The 20,227-nt window shown below is 45.3% G+C and overlaps 1 protein-coding gene across 1 annotated transcript in view; it reads left to right on the top strand.

Moving 5' to 3' along the window:
- The window catches only part of DCHS1 (dachsous cadherin-related 1), a 113,766-nt gene extending 95,250 nt beyond the window's left edge, over nt 1-18,516 (top strand). Inside the window, exons 20-21 of the mRNA XM_089671636.1 lie at nt 3,771-3,912; nt 11,815-18,516. Coding sequence (XP_089527762.1) covers nt 3,771-3,912; nt 11,815-14,408 — 2,736 coding nt within the window. The 3' untranslated portion in view covers nt 14,409-18,516. The remainder of the gene's footprint in view (nt 1-3,770; nt 3,913-11,814) is intronic.
- Nucleotides 18,517-20,227: the final 1,711 nt, after the last annotated feature.

Here is a 20,227-nt window from a genome sequence, read left to right as displayed (position 1 = left end):
TCACACTGGGGGCTAGTGAAGTCCCAAGCTTACCTCATTCCAAGCTTCCCTGCCTGTAGGTGAGCCCCTTCCCATCTTGGCTTCTTCCCAGGCTCCTGCTCTCCAGGCTCACTTCTCCATCTTCCACCAGAACTTTCCCTGCCTCTGAGCAGGCTCAAACCACTTTTAAGGGCTGTCCTGGCCCCACGTCAAGCCTCCTGTTGGGGATTGACCAGGATCTCTTGAGAGTGCAGACAAGCCACTCCTCACCTCCTCCGTTTCTAGAATCTTCTACAAAATCCTAGAACAGGGAGAAGTCCCAGAGTGCTGGTCTGAAGAGCCTCTCAGTTGTAACCACAATTTGACCACACTCTGACTATTACACCTGAGCTGCTTCTCTGCCCTAATCTACAAATTAAAATCAAGCTCCTCCTAGCTGCCAAGGAGGCCACTACAAACATATCTATAGACCTTCTCCTTAATGTAACACACTTACCTGTAGGCCTTCTCCTTAATGGAACACACATATGCTTCTCCACAGCATCACAGGAGCTAGCAAGCTTCCTGATTTTAAAGGATTCTAAAGACGTGCATGGGCAGTTCACTCTCTCTTCCCTAATCCAACAGCTCAGCATCTTCCAGTGTGCATGGAAGCTGCAGCAAGTCAGATAGCATCATCTAATCCAGGGATGTCAAACTGGTGGCCCTCCAACTGTTGCAAAACTAAGTCCCATCATGCCTCTGCCTTTGGGAGCCATGCTTGTAACTGTCAATCTTGCAATGCCTCATGGGACTTGTAGTTTGGCAATAGCTGGAGGGCCGCCAGCTTGACATCCGTGATCTAAGCCCTTTCCCCCAGCCTAATTGTCTCTGGCCCGCCCCTTTCATTAACTGGATTTCAGTTCTTTCAATCTTGGAGGTTCAGTATAACAAGTGGGCATTACCTAGGGTGGTTTGCATGTGAATACAGCCTGTCTATGAAATGTCCACTCCTCCAGACTGACACCCAGCCATCAAGGCATTTTAATATTTGTGTAACTCTTTCCAAGTTTCAACCCATTGCTGGTATTGTGAGATGGGGAAACAGCTCTCATTGTTTGAACACTGTTTGTGTGGAGTAAATTAAATGTTCTGGACTGACATTTTGCGGTTTAGCCACAAGATGTCACTGTTTTCCTAACACAGCCTCAGACTGCATAGATATTTCTATATTCATGAAGAGGTATGGTTTTCACTCAGAGTTTAGAGAACAGGAAGAGGTGAGAGAGAGGAGCCATGTTTGGAGGATGGTGAATGAAGGAGCCGGGTGAGCAGAGAATCTGATGGCATCCAGGTGTGAGAGCATCCCTCAATAACCAGAGCTGCAGCTAAGTGAAGCTGATCGTGTCCAAGACCCTGATCCTGTTCAGAGAAAGGAAGATTGCTGCCAGGAATGCTGATGAGAGCAGAGGAACAAAGCAACATACACTGCGATACCGTTGGAGAGACATTTGTTCTGTTCAGTGTCACCAGCGGATGCAAAGCAGACCCGGGTCGGTAATATCGTGCACGCACCTTATATCAGTGTTGGCGCCTAGAGACTGAGACCAGCCTAAAGTTAGTTAGGGTCTCTGTTTGTGTCAGGCCACAAGTGTTATTACTGATCATTGGAAGGACTTCATAACTTAAAGCGACATTTCACATTGGAGAGCTGATAAAATCCCACAAACTCAAGCCAGACTGGCGTTTTTGCTCAGAAGGAATACTCAGGCACGTGCTACAGGACCAGTTATGGGAGGGGGAATACTGTAGATTTGTGTAAGATTGTAAGCTGTTGTGCTGCACCGCAGGCTAGCCAATACCGTACACCCATACACTGATTCCTGCTCTTTTAGGGTAATAACGGGTACGGTGTGGCAGCTTAGTTGTGCCCGCCAGTAGGTAAATTACTACACTTTCTACCTTCATCCATCAGAAGGCGCCGTGCTGTGCAGCACAAGGGTCTCAGCCTTTGGGCTGGGTGTATGTAAATTTATTGTATGTTCCCAACATTTGTGGTTGTGTTTATTTGCCACATCTAAGTAAAAATCTGTTGTGGCAAAAGCTGGTGTTGGGTTTGCTTTCCTTGTCCGTGACTTCACTGTATCCTGGGGAGCCCACCCCGGTACACGGCTTACAGTATCATAGCTGACAAGTCTTGAGAGGAGTAATGAGACAGGGTGCTGTGATGTTTTCAGGCAGCTATGTACAGTACCCTGCCAGCCGCTCCCACCAGTCATGATCTGACTGCATTGCATAGAGAGGTATGTGAAATAAAATCAGAAGGGCTGTATTTAAAAAAAATAATTAATAATGTTGATGAGGGGGAGGAAGGAACTAGGGAAGGGCATATTTAAGCAGATTAAACTTCAGCTTTAATGTTTTTCTTTTTGGTGGGTTGAATGCTTTAAATGATTTCTGGGGGTCATCTGTCTTGGACTTGTTCTTGTGCCACAAAATCCCCATTTAGTCATTGTTTCACATATTCAATAATGACAAGTGAAAAAAATTACACATTGCATAAAATAGCTCACAAATATCAAATACGTACAAAAAAGGTAAAAAAAAAAAGACATAAATTGTACTCTCCTAAATATATCCCATAAACATAGAAGTAGTAAATTTTGTTTAAAGCAACATTAAATCCATAACCAAAAATGTTATAAAGTGTAGCTTTCCAATCATTAGATGAGGTGTCTGGATTAGTTTTCTTTTTTAGACTATTTTTCCCTCTGTTTTCACCTGGTGATCTGGCCAGTAACACACCTCCTCTATTAGGGCATCCCCACTCTGGATGATGAAGTACAGGGGGCACCTTTAGACAACAGCATTGTCAGTCTGGGGGGAGGGAAATGTTAGACGGACTAGTAGATTTAGATACACTAACAAATTGAAGCCAAACTCCAGCTCACACTTTTTAGGCAGTTACGACCAACAGTTTTTTTCCTTTTTTGATAAAGGTTTTACATAAATAAATAGAATCACCCCTGTCAGTGGTAAATGCTTTGTCTCAACCCTCTAACTGCTACATCTCGAAGAGAGTTTGTTCTGTTGAAAAACAACACACCTACTGGCTAGATTACTAGGTGAAGATAAGAGAAAGAAAGCTTAAAAAAGTTACCTAATGCAGCCATCACATCTAAGAATTGGTAAGCTCCAATATAACAAATGTTTGCTTCTGGGTTTCATACCACTTTATTTATTTAAGGTACCTATATAGCGCCATCAATTTACGCAGCGCTTTATATATATATTGTACATTCACATCAGTCCCTAACCCTCAAGGGGTGTACAATCTAAGGTCCCTAACTCACATTCATACATACTAGGGCCAATTTAGACAGGAGCCAATTCACTTACCAGCATGTCTTTGGAGTGTGGGAGGAAACTGGAGTACCCGGAGGAAACCCACGCAAGCACAGGGAGAACATGCAAACTCCAGGCAGGTGGTGCCATGGTTGGGATTCGAACCAATGACCCGAGTACTGCCAGGCAGAAGTGCTAACCATTTAGCCACTGTGCTGCCCCACTTTAAGCAAATTTTGTCCAAGCAGCTCAGTGAGCAAAACTGGGAAGTAGTAAGTTTATAAAGGAAATTACACTGTTCATCTCTACGCAGAAATGAAAAGCAATTATTTTGCCAATCTGTAACACAAATCCCTTGGTGCAGTTATTACATGGCTCATCAGTGGAGTGGTGTGTTAAAGCACTCCCTCTAGTGCTGATGTTTTGACATTGCTGTTGTAATGACTGCATGTGTCTTGTTCTCTTAGGTGGCCATCACAGAACATACGAAGGCCTGGACTCCGCTTATCACCATCTCAGCCACAGATCGGGACTCCGGGGAGAACAGCAGAGTCACCTACACAGTGCTGTCAGCCGGAAGTGGAGCATTCTACATCCATCCAGAGAATGGTAAGTTCTCATTATCATGACTATTTCAGAGATCGCCTAAAAGTGAGCAGAGTAGGCGATAGTCTGATAAATTGGGGTAGAGAGTTCCAGAGGATGGGGAAGCTCTGGAGAAGTCCTGGAGACAAGCATGGGAGGAGACAAGGGAGCTAGAGAGTAGGAGGTCTTGCAAGGAGCAGAGAGTACGGTATGGGTGATATTTAGAGACAAGTTCGGTGATGTAATTTGGGGCAGAGTTATAAATGGCTTTATACGTTATTGTTAGTGTTTTGAATTTTATCTGTTGGGCAACAGGAAGCCAGTGGAGGGATTGGCAGAGAGGGGTGGAGGACACTGAGTGGAAGCCAGTGGAAGGATTGGCAGAGAGGGGTGGAGGACACTGAGTGGAAGCCAGTGGAGGGATTGGCAGAGAGGGGTGGCAGATACAGAACGGTTAGTATGGTGGATGAGTCTGGCAGCAGCATTCATGATAGACTGAAGAGGGGATAGCCTGTGATTAGGTAGGCCAATGAGGAGGGAGTTACAATAGTCAAGGCGAGAGATAACAAGGGAGGGAATAAGTTGCTTAGTGGTTTCCGAGGTTAGGAACGGGCATATCTTGGAGATGTTGTGGAGGAGAAGTCTACAAGATTTGGACAGTGATTGGATTTGGAGCTGAAAGGACAGATGGGAGTCTAGGATTACACCTACTACCCTGGCATGAGGGGAGGGACTGATGATTGTGTTATTGATCTTGATGGAGAAGTCAGTGGAGGGGGCACGGGCTGGAGGGAATACTAAGAGCTCAGTTTTGGAAAGATTGAGTTTGAGGAAGTTTTGGAAAGATTGAGTTTGAGGAAGTGCCGATATGTCACTGTACAGACACCGATATGTGACATGCCGATATGTCACTTAGTAGGACTTATTGTTATCACTACAAGTTCTGCTCTGTTCACTATGAACTTTAAAAGAGTTGTGTGGACATCGCATGACTAGAAGGCAAAGTGGTGCATTTATATAAACATAATTTCAGAGATGTTCATTCTTTAAAACGTCATGTGCATTAAAGTGGAACTTTACCCCTAACGTGATAAAAACTGGATTTTTTTGTACCCATCGTAAAATCCCTTTATCTGAGTTCATTAATGGACACAGCGGCTTCTTCTTTAACCACTTGCTGTCCGGCCGCTGTATATGAACGGCCAGACGGTGGTAGTCCAGGGGCGGGTTGCCGTTCATAAATGGCGCCTGCCATTTTGGACTGTGCGCGCTCCCTGGGAGCGTGCAGCACCGCGATCCAGTGCCGCTGTGTCCTTCGGACACAGTGGAACACTGATCGTCGTACGGGTCCCGATCATATGATCACTGATTGGCTGTGTCCGTTGATGAACTCAGAGAAAGGGAATTTACGGTGGGTACAAAAAAATCCCATTTTCTCTTACGTTCATTGACAGACACAGTGGCTTCTTCTTTAATCTTAACAAAGCAAGAATGTCCCTAAGAAGTGCCAGAATGAGGGGAGGGCAACCATACAATGCAAAAAGAAAGAAACCCCAGGGAAACAAGCCAACAGTCCGAATGACCCCAAAAGGGGAGGCCTAGGAGTCCTAAACATCTGCCTGCAACACTTTGTGGCCAAAACTAGTATCAGAGGATGCCAACACATCAACTTTATAAAACTACGTAAACATGTGCACAGACAACCAGGTCGCCGCCTTGCAAACCTGAGAAACAGACGCCTGATGTCAGAATGCCCAGGAGGCGCTAACCACCCTAGTGGAGTGCGCCGAACCGGGAAGAGAGGCTCTTGCCCTTAACAGCATATGCCTCAACAATTGTCTGCCAAATCCAACGAGAAATAGTGGCAGAAGATGCCACCAGGACCATCCAGGACGAAGAGAGAGTCTGACCTCCAAAAGGCAGCAGTTACAGACAAGTACACAGGAATTGCTCAGACCACATCCAGGGAATGCAGAGCCACCTCTTTAGGGAGAAAGGAAGGGGAAAGCCGAATCACCACCTTGTCCTTGTGTAAAACCGTGTAAAACCATATAAGGCGGCTTACAGGACAAAGCAGCCAACTCCGACACCCTGTTATAGCGACAAGGAAGGCAACCTTTTGCGAAAGCGTAAGCAAGGGGATTTCCCAAATGGTTTCAAATGGAGACCTTTGAAGAGCCAACAGCACCAAATTCAAATCCCACTGTTACAAAGGGTAGCGCACAGGAGGGACCACGTGATGAACCCCCTGAATGAAAGTACAGACCAAAGAATCCGTATCTAACGGCCGCTGAAAGAAAATAGCCAGAGCAGAGATTTGACCCTTGACTGTATTCAATGCAAGCTTTGATCTTCACCCTGTTGGAGGAAGGCCAACACCCAAGCCACCACGAAGGAACGCGGATGGAACCCCAAGGTTTCACACCAACCAATATAGGCTCTCCAGGTGTGATGATAAATTTTCCGGGTTGTAGACTTATGGGCTTTCAACATAGTCAGAATCACTGAGCCAGACAACCCCCTGTCCTTCAGAACCTGACTTCAATAGCCACACTGTCAAAGCCAGCAACAGTAAAGCAGGGTGGAAGACTGGCACTGAAGAAGCAGCTTCCAGGGAGTATCTGCCACCAATCGCATCACGTCGACAATGAGGCCAGTCCAGAGCAAGGAGGATGACTGGGATCCATTTGGCCTCTATCTTGCGTAGTAGACAAGGAATAGACCGAAAGGGGTGGAAAGGCGTAGATGATAGTGTACTGATCCCATGTCGCCACCAGCTCATCCTCTGCATCTGCCAACAATCCAACAATTGTGCCACGAACCGTGGAACCTTCCGATTGAGACGAGAAGCCAGAAGTTCCAGGTCTGGAGTCCCCCAGTGATTGCAGAGCTGATGGAACACTTCAGGATGTAGGAACCACTCGCCCTGATCCAGCATCTGACGGATGAGATAATCCACTTGCCAGTTTTCGACGCCTGGAAAGTGTACGGTGGACAGAGCCAGAACTAACCTCTCCACCCATTGCAGCATGTGAGATGCCTCCAGCACCGCTGCTGCAATTCTTTTGCCCCCCTTATGATTGACATACGCCACTGCCACGGATATTGTCCGACTGAATCCTGGTCGGCAGACCTGACAGTCTGTCGAATGCATCAGTGACAACCTGATTGCCCGAAGCTCCAGGATATTGATGGTTAAGTGAGCTTCCCCCGGAGTCCATCGACCCTGAGCAGAGTCCGCTCCTAGGACTCCTCCCCAGCCCAACAGGCTGGCATTTGTTGTGACCACAGTCCAGGGAATGGGGAGGAAAAATTTTCCATTCTGCAGAGCTGGGGAGCTCATCCACCAAAAAAGGGTGGCCCTCTCCGACCATTCCAGGTGAATCCAAAGGTCAGAGAAAGCGGAAGCCCTGTTCGATAAGATTGCCCTCTGTAGTATTCTCATATGAAACTGGGCATATGGAACCGCTTTGAAGGTAGTCACTATCAAGCCTAACACCTGCATTCAAAGGCGCAGAGAGGGCCGCAAGGCAGGAGTTGCCAAACCGGCAACTGGAGCTTCAACAATTTCTCAGATGGAAGGAACACCTTGGCCTGCTCCGAATCGAGAATCAGCCCCTATGCGCCTGGACGGAGTCTAAAACGACTTTCTGAGGTTCAGGATCCACCTGTAGTCCCGTACAGAACGCATGGTGATCTCCACACTAATAGCGAGGAGTGAGTCTCTGTATGCAGGATCAAATCGCCCAGGTAGCCAATCACTGCAATCCCCCGTTGTCTCAATAAGGCCAGGACCGGGGCTTGGACTTTGGTAAACACATGAGGTGTGGAGTCCAGACCAAAGGGCAACGCCACGAATTGATAATGCGCATCCCCGATGTCAAAACGAGTGCCCTTGATGTCCAAGGAGGCCAGGAAATCTCCCTGGCAGAGAGAGGCCACCACTGAGCAAATAGATTTCATCTTGAACTTGTGAACCTGCATGAAGACATTCAGGGCCTTGAGGTCCAGGATTAGGCAAACCCTGTCCACCTTGGAAACAGTGCACAGGCTGGAGTAGAAGCCACAAAAACACTCCGAATTGGGTACTCTGACCACTACACGGAGTGTAGTCCGGTGGAAGGGGATGAAACTCTATCTTGTATAGTGAAAGAATGATCTCGTGGACCCACTTGTCATGAATGAGGGAGGTCCACAAGCCCAGAAACCTGCAAAGACTCCCCCCTGCCCTGGAAGTGGGTGGGGGAAATCCTTCATGCTGAAGGCGACTTATCCGCAGGCTTGGAGAACTTCTGGAGCCAGGGACGTTTGGTGCCATCTGCAGGGGCCTTAAAGGACCAGAAACCCTTGGCTGCAGAGCCGGAGGGGCAAAAATTTGGCCCCAATTTTCGACGAGGTTCCTTCCCTTTCTTGGCCTGAGGGAGGAATGTACTCTTGCCCCAGTAAGGTTCCTGATGTCATCCAGGGTAGCACCAAAAAGTCGGTCTCCCAGAAAGGGCAGGTTCGCCAGAGCCTTCTTGAAGGTCTTGAGCGAAAGGACCCGCCGGCGTACAACGCCCGAGACGGACAGTTTGGAAAGAAAGGGAGCTGCATTAAGGGCGGCGTCACAAGTATACTTTAAGCCCTGGACCAACTGGTCTTCCAGCTCCTCATACGCTTGGGGAAATTGACTAGAAGTCAAACCTTGTCGTAGAGCCTTGGCCTATTTCGTCAGTGTCTGGGAGACCAAGGCCGTAGCCAACATTGGCCAACAAAGGCAGATCCGGTGACAGTGAACATCAAATGGGCCACAGCCTCTGCCCTGCGGTCCCCAGGGTCCTTAAATAAGGGGAATTCCTCCACAGGAATCAATGTGGTCTTGTTAAACCTGGAAATGGGAGGATCATCCACCGGCAGAGATGTCCACTTCTTCAGCAGGGCCTCCTCAAAGGGATAATGCACTGTGAAGCATTTGGGAAGCACAGAAAATAATGATTTGGCCTACTCCAATCCTTATAAACAAATCTGCCAAAATATTTAGGGTAAGGAAAAACCTTAGTAGCCTGAGCTGGCTTGTGCATACCAAAAGGAACAGGTATCACATCAGCTAACCCCACAGGGTCCTCAATCTTTATCGTTTCACGCACCGAATCAATAGGTGCCGCTACCAATGTCTTCTCCTTTGCGGCAACGGAGGCAGATGACCCGTCCTCCTCATCCGAGGAAGCAGAGGATGAATCCTCAGGATCAGGTAAATGCAGAATCCACAGCAGCGGGATCTGGTTCAGTGTCAGAATTGTCCAAGGACGAGGGCGATGGCAGGGGGCGCTTCTTGCTCACCTTGCGGCCACCTGCCGCCTCCACACAGGACACGAACGTCTAGGGGGACTGAGAGACCCAGGGCCTCCAGAGGGGGCCCGGAGGTGCAGCATGCTCCTGAGCTTCCATGGGACCAGTCCCACCAGCTAGACACTGCCGCAAGAAGGGGACCCAGACATTTCCAGTACAGAAGACTAACCCAGTAGAAAGAAAGGAGAGGGTGAGAGAAACCCCCAGTGAGGACTCACTACCACCGCCAGGAGCTGCCAAGGTGCCTACGTGTCCCGCCATCTGTCCCGCACAGTGTGTGTGTTGAGCCTTGCCTCCACAAGTCTGAAGTGCCTGAGGGAATCCCCGCTACGGGCTATGGGAGAATGGACATCAAGGACCTCTCCCAGCCAGCCTCCATTGCTTGATAGACACTCAGATCCCCCAAAAAATGGTTGGTGGCCAAAAATCTCCAGAAAAAAACCCACGTGTCTGGCACTAAAGGTCGGAGGCCAAAAACCTCCAAGAAAATGACCACCGCAGCTACAATAACATGGCCGCTGGCCATTCCAGCCACATGTAGCACACCCCACACCCCCCAATCCAGGCAGGCCTGCAAACCATAATGGACACCTCCCACCACAGCCCCAAATGAGTCCCAGACCACAGAGGGAAGGAGAGGAAGCCTGCACTACCAGGGTCCAGCCAGGAATGAGGTACCTGGGATAAGCCCATGCCTGTTCCAGGGCGCTGGTGCATGAAAGGGGGAGGGATGTGTTGGGTGAGAGGGGACCCCACAGGACCTACCACCCCAGGGAGCATCCATGCCCTGCACAGCGTCCTGGACAGGAGGGGTGGAGGCACTACTTACCAATCCAGCGTAGCATGCGGGTGAAGCTCCCTTGACAGATCTTCCTCTCAATCGAAGTGGGGGGGCTGTTGGCCAGGGTACACTGTGACACAGACTAAAAGCACCCGGTCATATGTGTCTCCGCGAAGCATTTAACTCACTGGCCACCCTGGTCTGTGGGACATTCCCGGCTGACAATGCGTGGAGCTGGCGGTCTGTGTGCGCTCGCTGGTCAGACTGGGGTGACCACTGGATCTAGATTATCCAGTCTGTTGCCTAGCTCGATTGTTGATAGAAGATCTCTGCAGGAACACAAAAGTCCATAAAAAAAAGAAAAAGGAAAAGTTGTGGGACCACAAGTCACGTCCTCCTAAGACACTAAGCAGAAAAGACTGGAGACCTATAGCAGAGAGGATTGCCCATAGGAGGTGCCAAATCTTTTTTCTGCCTAGTGTCCTACTCCTGTAGGTGGGGCTATAAAACCCTGCTTCGTTAAGGTTAAAGAAGAAGCTACTCTGTCCGTCAATGAACGCAAGAGAAAAATAATGTTCTTTAGCAAGGAACATACATTCCACATTCATAACTATGCTACTAAAATTAGTGTGTGCTGTAAATTGCCTACAGCATTGTTCTTGTTTCTTCTTGCTGGAGGCTGCCATTTTGTTGAAAGCTAGAGCTCCTGAGCAGCAGTAAATTTTTAGGCTGTCAGCAGATCTGCCTCTAAATTTTCGGCATTGTGACGAAAAAAGAGAGCAACTGAGCATGTGCAGATCTGGGTGAGACAGCATATTACTGGATTTTACAAAAATGTAGAAAAATGACGGCAGAAAAAGACCGAGTGGTCCACCGAGTCTGCCCATTTCTTTTCTTTTCTTTTTTTTCCAAACAATAGTGCCGCGCTCCTAAAAATATTATATCATATAATAAAACAATAGTCTTTCAAAAAATATACATTAGTGATATAGTCCTTTGTGTTAACGTGAAACAAATTATATCCAAATAATAAGTGACCATTGAAATCTACTACAAAAGTGATCAGTCCAAACGTGGAAAATTCAAAAGTGAACAAATCTTAAATCCAAGTGACTTCTTATTGTGATCTCAATATGCGCTCACCTCCTTTGCCTCCTAAAAGGCAAAACTCGCTTTTGTTCACCTATTGGAACTATGGATCATATATTGCGTCATAACAATAATGGTGAGTATCTCCCAATTGCTGCAGGAACGTGACTCTCCTCTCTTATTCACACCACCGCAGGAATTCCTCGCTTAATCTCCTCCCAAGAATATTCCTCAGTATAACGAAGACATAAACATAGTGCCTTATCCTTACATAAAAAACCTTTATTGTGTGCCCATATACACTCACATGTATTAGGGGAGGAGCCTTGACGTCACCCGGCACCCAAGGAAGACAGGCACATCAGCTGAACGGCAGACACGCTGGCAGTAAGGGATCGTGGATGATTTTAAACAAAATGCTTATTATTCTTAAATACATGTGAGATTAGTTTTGAAATTTCCTCCAGTTAGTTTGAGGTCATGTTCCTGTGTTCTTAATTTTGGTTTCATATTGAAAATACTGCAAAAGCTGCCAGTGATCTATCAGGACAATATTGCTTAAATTTCCACTTTAAATTTGTCGAAAGGGAAAAATGGATTGTTATCAGGGTATTCTCTCTCCCGGTTCGATTGTTTTTCATTCATACAGAATAGACTGAATCAACAAAATGCTGCATTATGGCCACCAGTTTTCTTGATGGATAACCACATGTTTTTCCTTCTTTCAGGTACGCTTTTCACAACTCAGGCCATGGAGCTGGAAACACAGGGGCCACTAGTGGATGTCATAGTTGAAGCTCGAGATAATGGCTCTCCAAGTCTGGCTTCTGTTGTTACTGTGCAGATAATTTTGATGGACGTGAATGACCATGCTCCAGTCTTCCCACAGCAGCAGTACACCACATCTGTGCCTGAGGATCTTCCACTGGGCAGTACGATCCTCATCCTAGAGGCCACTGATGCTGACCAGAGTCTGGAAAATTCTGGACTGGATTACACCATCTTGAGCGGAAATGTTGGCAACGTTTTCCAGGTGCAAAGTGGAATGCGCTTGTGGAATGGACATTTTCAGCACATTGGCTCAATCATCCTAACTGATGCTTTAGATTTTGAGACCACTAACTTCTATAACTTGACTTTGGGGGCATCTGACCGAGGTGTCCCACAACGTAGCCATTCTGTTCCTGTGCTAATCACCATATTGGATGTCAATGACAACCCTCCTGTGTTTCCACGGCCGGATTATAGTGTTCTCCTCAGTGAGGCTGCTCCTGTCGGCTCTGAAGTTCTTCGGGTCTTGGCACAGGACTCAGATTCTGGTGACAATGGTATGGTGCATTATAGAATCACATCCGGAGATGAGAGCCGCCTTTTCCAGATCAATGAGGCAACTGGAGCAATAAGGCTAGTCCGCCAACTGGACAGAGAAAGGCAGGCTATGCACACCCTTGTAATCTTGGCTTTTGATGGCCAAAATGGACCAGCCAACTTTGCTCTTGTTCCTGTTACTGTGGAGGTCCGCGATATCAATGATAACAAACCTTACTTCCCAGTACAGATACTGACAACCAGCATTAGAGAAAACCAACCAGCAAACACTCTGCTCACAATCATTCATGCCATAGACCTCGATACAGGAATATTTGGCCATCTACTGTACACTGTGATTGAACTTCCACCAGCAGAACCTGGAATGCTGACTGGAAAAGACGTATTCTCTGTGAACAGAACCTCAGGGGAACTACTTTCTCGGCAGAGTTTTGACTATGAGCGCAGTAAAGCCTTCAGCATGATAATAAAAGCAACAGATGCTGGTAATTTTTCTGCTACAGTCACTGTACAAGTACTTGTGACTGGGGAGGATGAGTATGACCCTGTATTTGTAGCCCAATATTACAATTTTGAGGTGCCAGAAGGAGCTGCCAAAGGTCAAACTATTGGGCGCATCCAGGCTACAGATGAAGATGAAGGGGCAGATGGGGTAGTTCTCTACTCCTTTTCTAAACCATCACCATACTTTGGAGTCAATGAAACCACTGGGCAAATTTATTTGAAGGTAGACAGTCAAAGGCATCGTTCTGGACGTTCTAAGAGAGAGACAAGGGAAATGACAATGGATGTTCATGCCCACAGTCCCTTGCCGTCCTCTCGAGTTGCCATAGCACAGGTTACAGTAGACATTACACATACATCTTTTGGTTTGGCTCCTGACCTGAATTTGCTCCTTATTGTGTCAGTGGCTTCCTCATTGGCAGTGGTTGTGGTGCTGGCTGCAGTTGCCATTATACTAGTGGTCTGCAGGTCTCGGGGAATTCAAAAGAAAGGCCAAGAAGGTGATGCACAAATGGACAGTTTACAAGGCGGAACTTTACAAAGAATGGGACACGATAAATCAGCACTTGGCAGTGGAGATCGAATTTATCACCAGACTCTCCCAGGCTACCCCATTGATTCTTCCACTGTAGATGGATCTTACACTAGAGGAGGGTCTCTGGACCCCTCACATTCCAGTGGACGTGGATCTGCTGAAGCTGCTGAAGATGATGAAATTCGTATGATCAATGAGTATCCACGTGTGGCAAGCATTACATCTTCTATGCAAGAACACATATCTGCAAGAGGTCCAGATTCTGGCATCCAACAAGATGCTGATCAACTGTCTGATATTTCCTGTGACCCCTCTATGGACAGCGGACAGTGGTTCAAGAACAAAAAGTCTTCCAGTCAGTATCGTGACGATGGTGGGGGAGGAGGTGCTTTCATGGGAGTGGGATGTGGACTTAACATGCCTCACCACAAGGACTACACTTTCCCTGAAGATGGCAAGCCATCTGTGGAAGGCTCTCTGACAGCCATTGTGGCTAGTGATGAGGAATTGCGTGGCAGCTACAACTGGGATTACTTGCTTAACTGGTGTCCACAATTTCAGCCTCTGGCCAGTGTTTTCATGGAGATTGCTCGACTAAAGGATGAGTCGGCACTGAGAAGACCTTTTCAACCAAAGCCCAAAGCCATTCCTCAACCTCGCATTGACCCTCCTCCCCTTATCACATCTGTGGCTCATCCAGGTGCAAAGACCGTGCCTCCTAAACCAGCTGTGGCCAGAACCTTCCCTAATTTCTCATCTCTTCGACGTTCTCCTATAATTAATGAAGCTTCTCTATCTTCAGCTATACCGCCAAGCTTTTCCCCATCTCTGTCTCCATTGGCAGCTCGTTCTCCTGTTGTGTCCCCATTTGGCATCTCCCAGGGCCCCTCGGCATCTGTCCTTAGCACAGAGCACAACCTTGACCCTGCTGGTGATGGAGAACTAAGAATCTAATAGACGCAGGTGAACATAGAGGATGAAGACACGCATAGGAAAAGTAATTGGAATGAACCTGTCAGAAAATGGCAAGAAAGTCTCTAAGAGGCAATAACATTAAGAACCATAAACTACACCCGCTGTGAAGCCAAAAAAGACAATTTTTCAGGAGGGTTTGGGTAAACCACCCCCCCTGACCAGAGCTGTTTTCTGAGGCTGAAATAATGGGTATTTCTTCTATGAGACTTCCTTTAATTGCCCCTCTGTTGACCAGGGGTAGGTAGCCTTATATGATTGGTGCAGAGTCCAGTGAGACAATTAGAAATGGACAATTTTGGGAACAATGCTCCTTTTAATGTATTTTTCAGTTGAATAAGTGATCTACATGCAGTCCTGCCCACAGTACGGCAGCTACTTTTTTCCACAGCATTTCCTATATACCAGGCAGGACCTGCACACCAGCTTTCTGAAATCTCTAAAGGGTTAAGGCCTACTTCTAAGCCCCTTTTTGGGAATCACGTGCCCCAGACCATGCTCCTGTACAGGATCATGTTCCTAGGCAGCTTTCCATGTCAGGATCATGTGACTGGGCTCTTCTGCAGGACCCATGTGACCAAACCAACAAACGGATTCACGAATGTCTGCTGATAAAGACTGACGATTTAACAACATCCCCATGTAGCAGGCATCATGTTATCATGATATGCATGATGTTTATGGAAAGAAAGTTTAGATGAGAGAGAAGGCAGGTTGTCTTTATTGGGTCAATTGTTGGTATAGTCAATTATATGTTAGAAGAAAATTATATACAGTTATTAAAGCATGTTATGGAGGGTTACAAAGGTTCTGAACCCTCCCTATATAAAACGTGTCATATTACAAAACTGACCCTAAAAGGGAAATATGTAACTAAAATTGGCACAAATTCAATTTATACTACAGTGCATGATAGCTATCTGTAATACCTTCAGTCTGCCATGAGGCATACAACATAAAAAGTATATAATAGACAGTAGCCAACACATTGATGACTTAGTTAGGAACATGTGACCAAGTCAGCTAATCATGGAACACTTGACCTGGTTGTAAGATAATTAGGAACAGGTGGTCTATGTAGGAAGTTAATCACAGAACATTTGGATTTTTTAGAAAGGAAAGTAAAGAAGAGGTGACCTTGTCAGAAAGGTAATCATTAAGGCCACAATCTAGTTTTGTACGTAGTAGGTATATTGACATGGAATATTGGATGTTAACCATAGACCTCGTGATTCGGTCTGCAAGACTGCCCCATAATACATGATCCAGTCATGTAGTTTGCCATGGAATATGTGAAAATATAGAAAATGTTTGATTTAACCTGTGACCATAATGTATTCAAGAATGAGGCCCCCAATTTTTTTTTAAAGGAGAACTGAAGCAACCTAAACTAATGCATATTAGTTGGTTATAAATGGAGCAGGACATGAACGTTTCTCTAAAATAAAACAATCCATGTCCATACAAGATGATCATAGCAGGGAAAAGAAAATAAAGGCAATACCTACGTTCCCTTTATGGCTACTATCTAACGTGGTACAACCCATTACAGCCGATCACCAGATAGTGCCTCTTAAATAAGGCCCAGTCAGCCAAGTGCTCTGATTTTGATGTAACCAACACTTGGCTATACTAGATGTACAAAGCTGTTTTATACCGGGAACTTGAGTTTCCATAAAATTGACTATTGTCTACTGTGTGTCAATTATAATTTTATTGTCCACTCTCCAATGGTTCTCTATCTTCTGTTTGTCTCAGGCAATAGCTGAGTTGCAATATCCTACTCTACTCAGTTATCCTGGCGGTTCCAGCCATATCACACCCAATGTCAATTTTTTTGAACATTATCATAGAATTAACATATAATAGAAATATTTCATATTTATATTTGTTACCACTTCCGGCTACCTACAGAGCTTCAAGCTGACAACTGTTATTAGACTTTATTGTTCTGGTGTCATGGAAATAGCTTTGCTCTACTAGCTGAATTCAGAACTTTTTACAAAACTTTCCTGGCAGCTCCAACTCACTGATAAGCTGAACAGCAGTGTTTAATGTACTGTATTATTAACTTTAGTTCTCCTTTGAAAAAGGGAATAACACTAAAATGAATATATCAAAGGGCCAAAGATCTTGTCCCAGAACCTCTATACCTCCTAAATTCAGTGAGGCAGGTAAAGATGGTCCCTCACATTCAGCAATAAGTCCCCCCATGAGATTTTGTGATATGTGTGATGTGTGGTCATGTCTGTATTTCTGTAGAATTATTCCATATGGTACAGGGGTTCCTTATGGTCATGGGGAGGTAGACATACCCCTATACTGCTCTACTCTTTTCCTGTAGTGTTCTGTAAGGGGGAAGATAGGGGGAGGTATACCTCCTCTATTTTATCTTATACGGTACTTATCTCCTGGTTTGGAGTGTGATGATTTTGTGTGTAGTAATTGGGGCAACACTTCCCCAAGAAGTCACATGCGTTATGTGTCTGTCCTTCGTGTCTCCTCTGAAGCTCCATGTTTGTTTTTGTGCATTGATATTTATATCTCTTCTCCTTATTGAATATATCTAAACTCCAACTCCAACCGTAGTTACTATCCTAACACTTATGCAAACAGGTACCTTTATCCTAAACCTATACTTAGTCCTAGTGTTTCCCATATCTCCAACTGTTAAACCTATCCTTGCTGCCATGCTAAAACTTACCCATCCCAGCTCCGGCTGTAACCCCAGCTCAACAATTTCCTTAAGAACTTTCCATACACCTCATTCCAGTTCAAACGTTTACCCTAAGTACAATTCTGATAGTTACCTTTGCTTCTATCCTAACATTTATTCTTGTTCCTAAGCTAAGCCGATTTCTGATCCATACCCCAATAAACACCCTAAACCAAACATGTCTGTCTCCAATCCCAAAGCTTACCTTTTTCCCAAGCCTAACCCTTGCACTCTTCTCATCTCCAGATGAACTTCAGCTGCAAATACTCATTCCATTTTTCTCACAAGGTGACGTTGAGGGAACCTTCCCTCATATCACAGGCTCTATGTACAGGACTCCAGTACCATCCCCATAATGCATATGTAGGGTCATCACTTAAAAGGTAGCCCTGCCATACCGCACTTCTTTTTCCCCCTCGAACATTTACCTGTAAAAGTTTTTCCTTGCCAGTTAGCAATAGAAGATGTATAACAGCCACAAAGCACTGTGATGTCGTTATGAAACCGTTCACATTCAAGGTGTAAAATATCCTCCACAAAGCACTTTTAGTGGCATCTCTGTCAACCAGCATTAGAAGACACAGCTGTCAATCTCACAATGCACTTGTAGCCGAAGCCACTCCTTAATGTTATCCGTAGCGTAGAAGATCGTCCTTGCAGGCACTTTGTACGAAGACGCTGCTGATTGCTCTTAACGATGTCAGTATTATCTTTTGAAGAGAAAGAACTTCCAGTGTCAGTATTTTCCAAACAGAGGGTGTAATGTTGACTAACATTATTAGTAATGTCAGTATTATTTCCCACTGGAGAAATTTCTGTAACTCCCTGTCTGTCTTATTCACACAGAGCACCTTGTGGTACCGATGACCTCTTATTGTCACAGTTCTCCCACCAAAGTTTCAGAGCATCCATCATTATGATCCCTGAATCTCATCTTATCAGGATGGGTTGGTCCCCAGCATGTCGCCCTTCCTACAATGCTCCGGTGGTGACAGTATGGTCACGCTAACACAAGAACATTGAATTTTACAATATATTGGCTTTATCCTCCGTACCATATTGACTGTCATGGACGATGTCTCTTCTCTGTGTATTACACACCCTTATTTATTGTAATCCAGAAAACCAGCATTCTTGCTTAATTCTTTATGTATTTAAAAAGCCTATTTTGGGGTTGGGGTGGGGGGAAGGGTTGTTTGTGAGGATTATTGTATACAGGGTGGATATTGGGCACGACGGGGGCTCTGCTATGTACCCGATGTCTCCCTCCGTGCTACCAGTTCACAAGTGCCAAGTTTTATACAGAATTCCTTTTTAACTTGTGGAAAAAAAACAAAATCTCTTTGTAATAAAAATAAATGAGAATTGACTTCTGTGGAGTGCCTCAGATGTTTTGTTGTGTAAGGCGGAGAGTCGCTTTATCTATCTCTTCTGAATAACCTGTACCTAAACATCATCCCACAATTGCATAGCTGGTGAGATTGGTTAGCTCCTTATCCTATCCAAGTATCACCATGGGCAAAACTTACTGACTTTATTCAGGTATTAATTCACGCAAGGCAAAGTACCAGGCAGTACAAAATGTAGAAATGCAAGAGAGGAGTAGCACATCTGATATACTGGATGAAGGTTATACATAAATTGGACATACTGGATGAAGATTATGCGTAAATATGGCATACTGGATGAAGGTTATATATTGCATTGGTGGTTTATCCATTCTGAAGTGTAACAAGTAATGTGAAGAATGCCACAAATTAGTGTAAGGACCCCTAGCTATAACATCTGATAAAGTTAGAAGCGATCTGTGTATACTATAAATAAATATATATATATATATTCCCATACTGTGCACGGGGAGAGAATCAGACTTTGCAAGAATGGTCTCTCATCTACTGAAAAACCTACAACGACTTACAGTACTGTAGAGCTATGAGATAAGAATAAATCACATCTATTGCCTTCAACAATAGGATTCAATGTCTACTAGCTTAACTTTCAAGGTCAGTGTTGGCTATATGCCTAGAAGTACATCTTATCTTATGTTCTTTCATGGGAATGCACCTGGACAATGAATGTTTTAACCCTTTCCCTGCCAGGTCTGTATGGTGTATGGACCTACAGCACTGCTTCTAGCAGGCCAGGTCCATACTCTGTATTGACCTACATTCCTCCTCTAATATAAGCTCATGGTCATTTCAGTGAGCATGAACTTATAGCAGAAATGTTCAGCAGACTTTGCTGAACAAGGCAATAGCTCTGGTTAGCTGCCACTGATTAGAGCTATGCACCTAAAATGACCCCCCCCAGTGATGCAGCCACCGCCTCTCTAGCTGTCACATGTCCCCCCCCCTCACTGTCCGTGCCTCCACCACCAATCCCCCCCAAGCACTAATTCTTATCCTCCCCCATCAGCTTCCCTCTTCTCCAGCATGGATCCTCATGAATCCCATGCAATTGTTGACTTCCTACCACTGCCACTCCCACCGGCAATTGAAGTGTTAAATACTTCTTCCCCCCCCCCCCCGGGAACCCCCATCAGATAGCCAGCTTTCTCCCCACCCGACTCAGGAGATCTGTTGGTGACAGATCCTCCTAGATTGTAAGAGCCGGGCCCTTTGTTTCCTCTTGTACCAAATTGTATTGTAACTGTAATTCTACCTTCATTTTGTAAAGCGCTGCGCAAACTGTTGGCGCTATATAAATCCTGTATAATAATAATAATAATTGCGATCAGGATGGAGCAGGGTTTTCTTTCCTGAATGAACAAAGTGATCAATAGCGAGTTTATTATATATCAGTTTGTGAATGAATAGGAGTCACTATACAGACTCCTAGTTCATTCATTACAGTGCAGATCAGGTTGCAGAGAGAGGGACTGATGTCTCTCCAAAGAAACCCCCCACCCCCTTGTCCGCACAAAAAAATTATGTAAAAATATCTTTTAAATAAATAAATAAAAAATAGTAAAACTAAAAACCTAGTAAGGATAGATTTATAATTTAGGTAAATATATAATTTATTTTACCAAATGCATCATAAAAGAAAAGAAAGATACATACAGTACATGTTGTGCCAAGCCAAT

This window comes from Staurois parvus, unplaced genomic scaffold (genome assembly GCF_062004578.1).
Source record: "Staurois parvus isolate SC_StPar_1 unplaced genomic scaffold, SC_StPar_1.0 ptg000109l, whole genome shotgun sequence".
Lineage (NCBI taxonomy): Eukaryota > Metazoa > Chordata > Amphibia > Anura > Ranidae > Staurois > Staurois parvus.
Note: the sequence above shows the minus strand (reverse complement) of the source record. Positions and strands in the feature narration are given on the sequence as shown.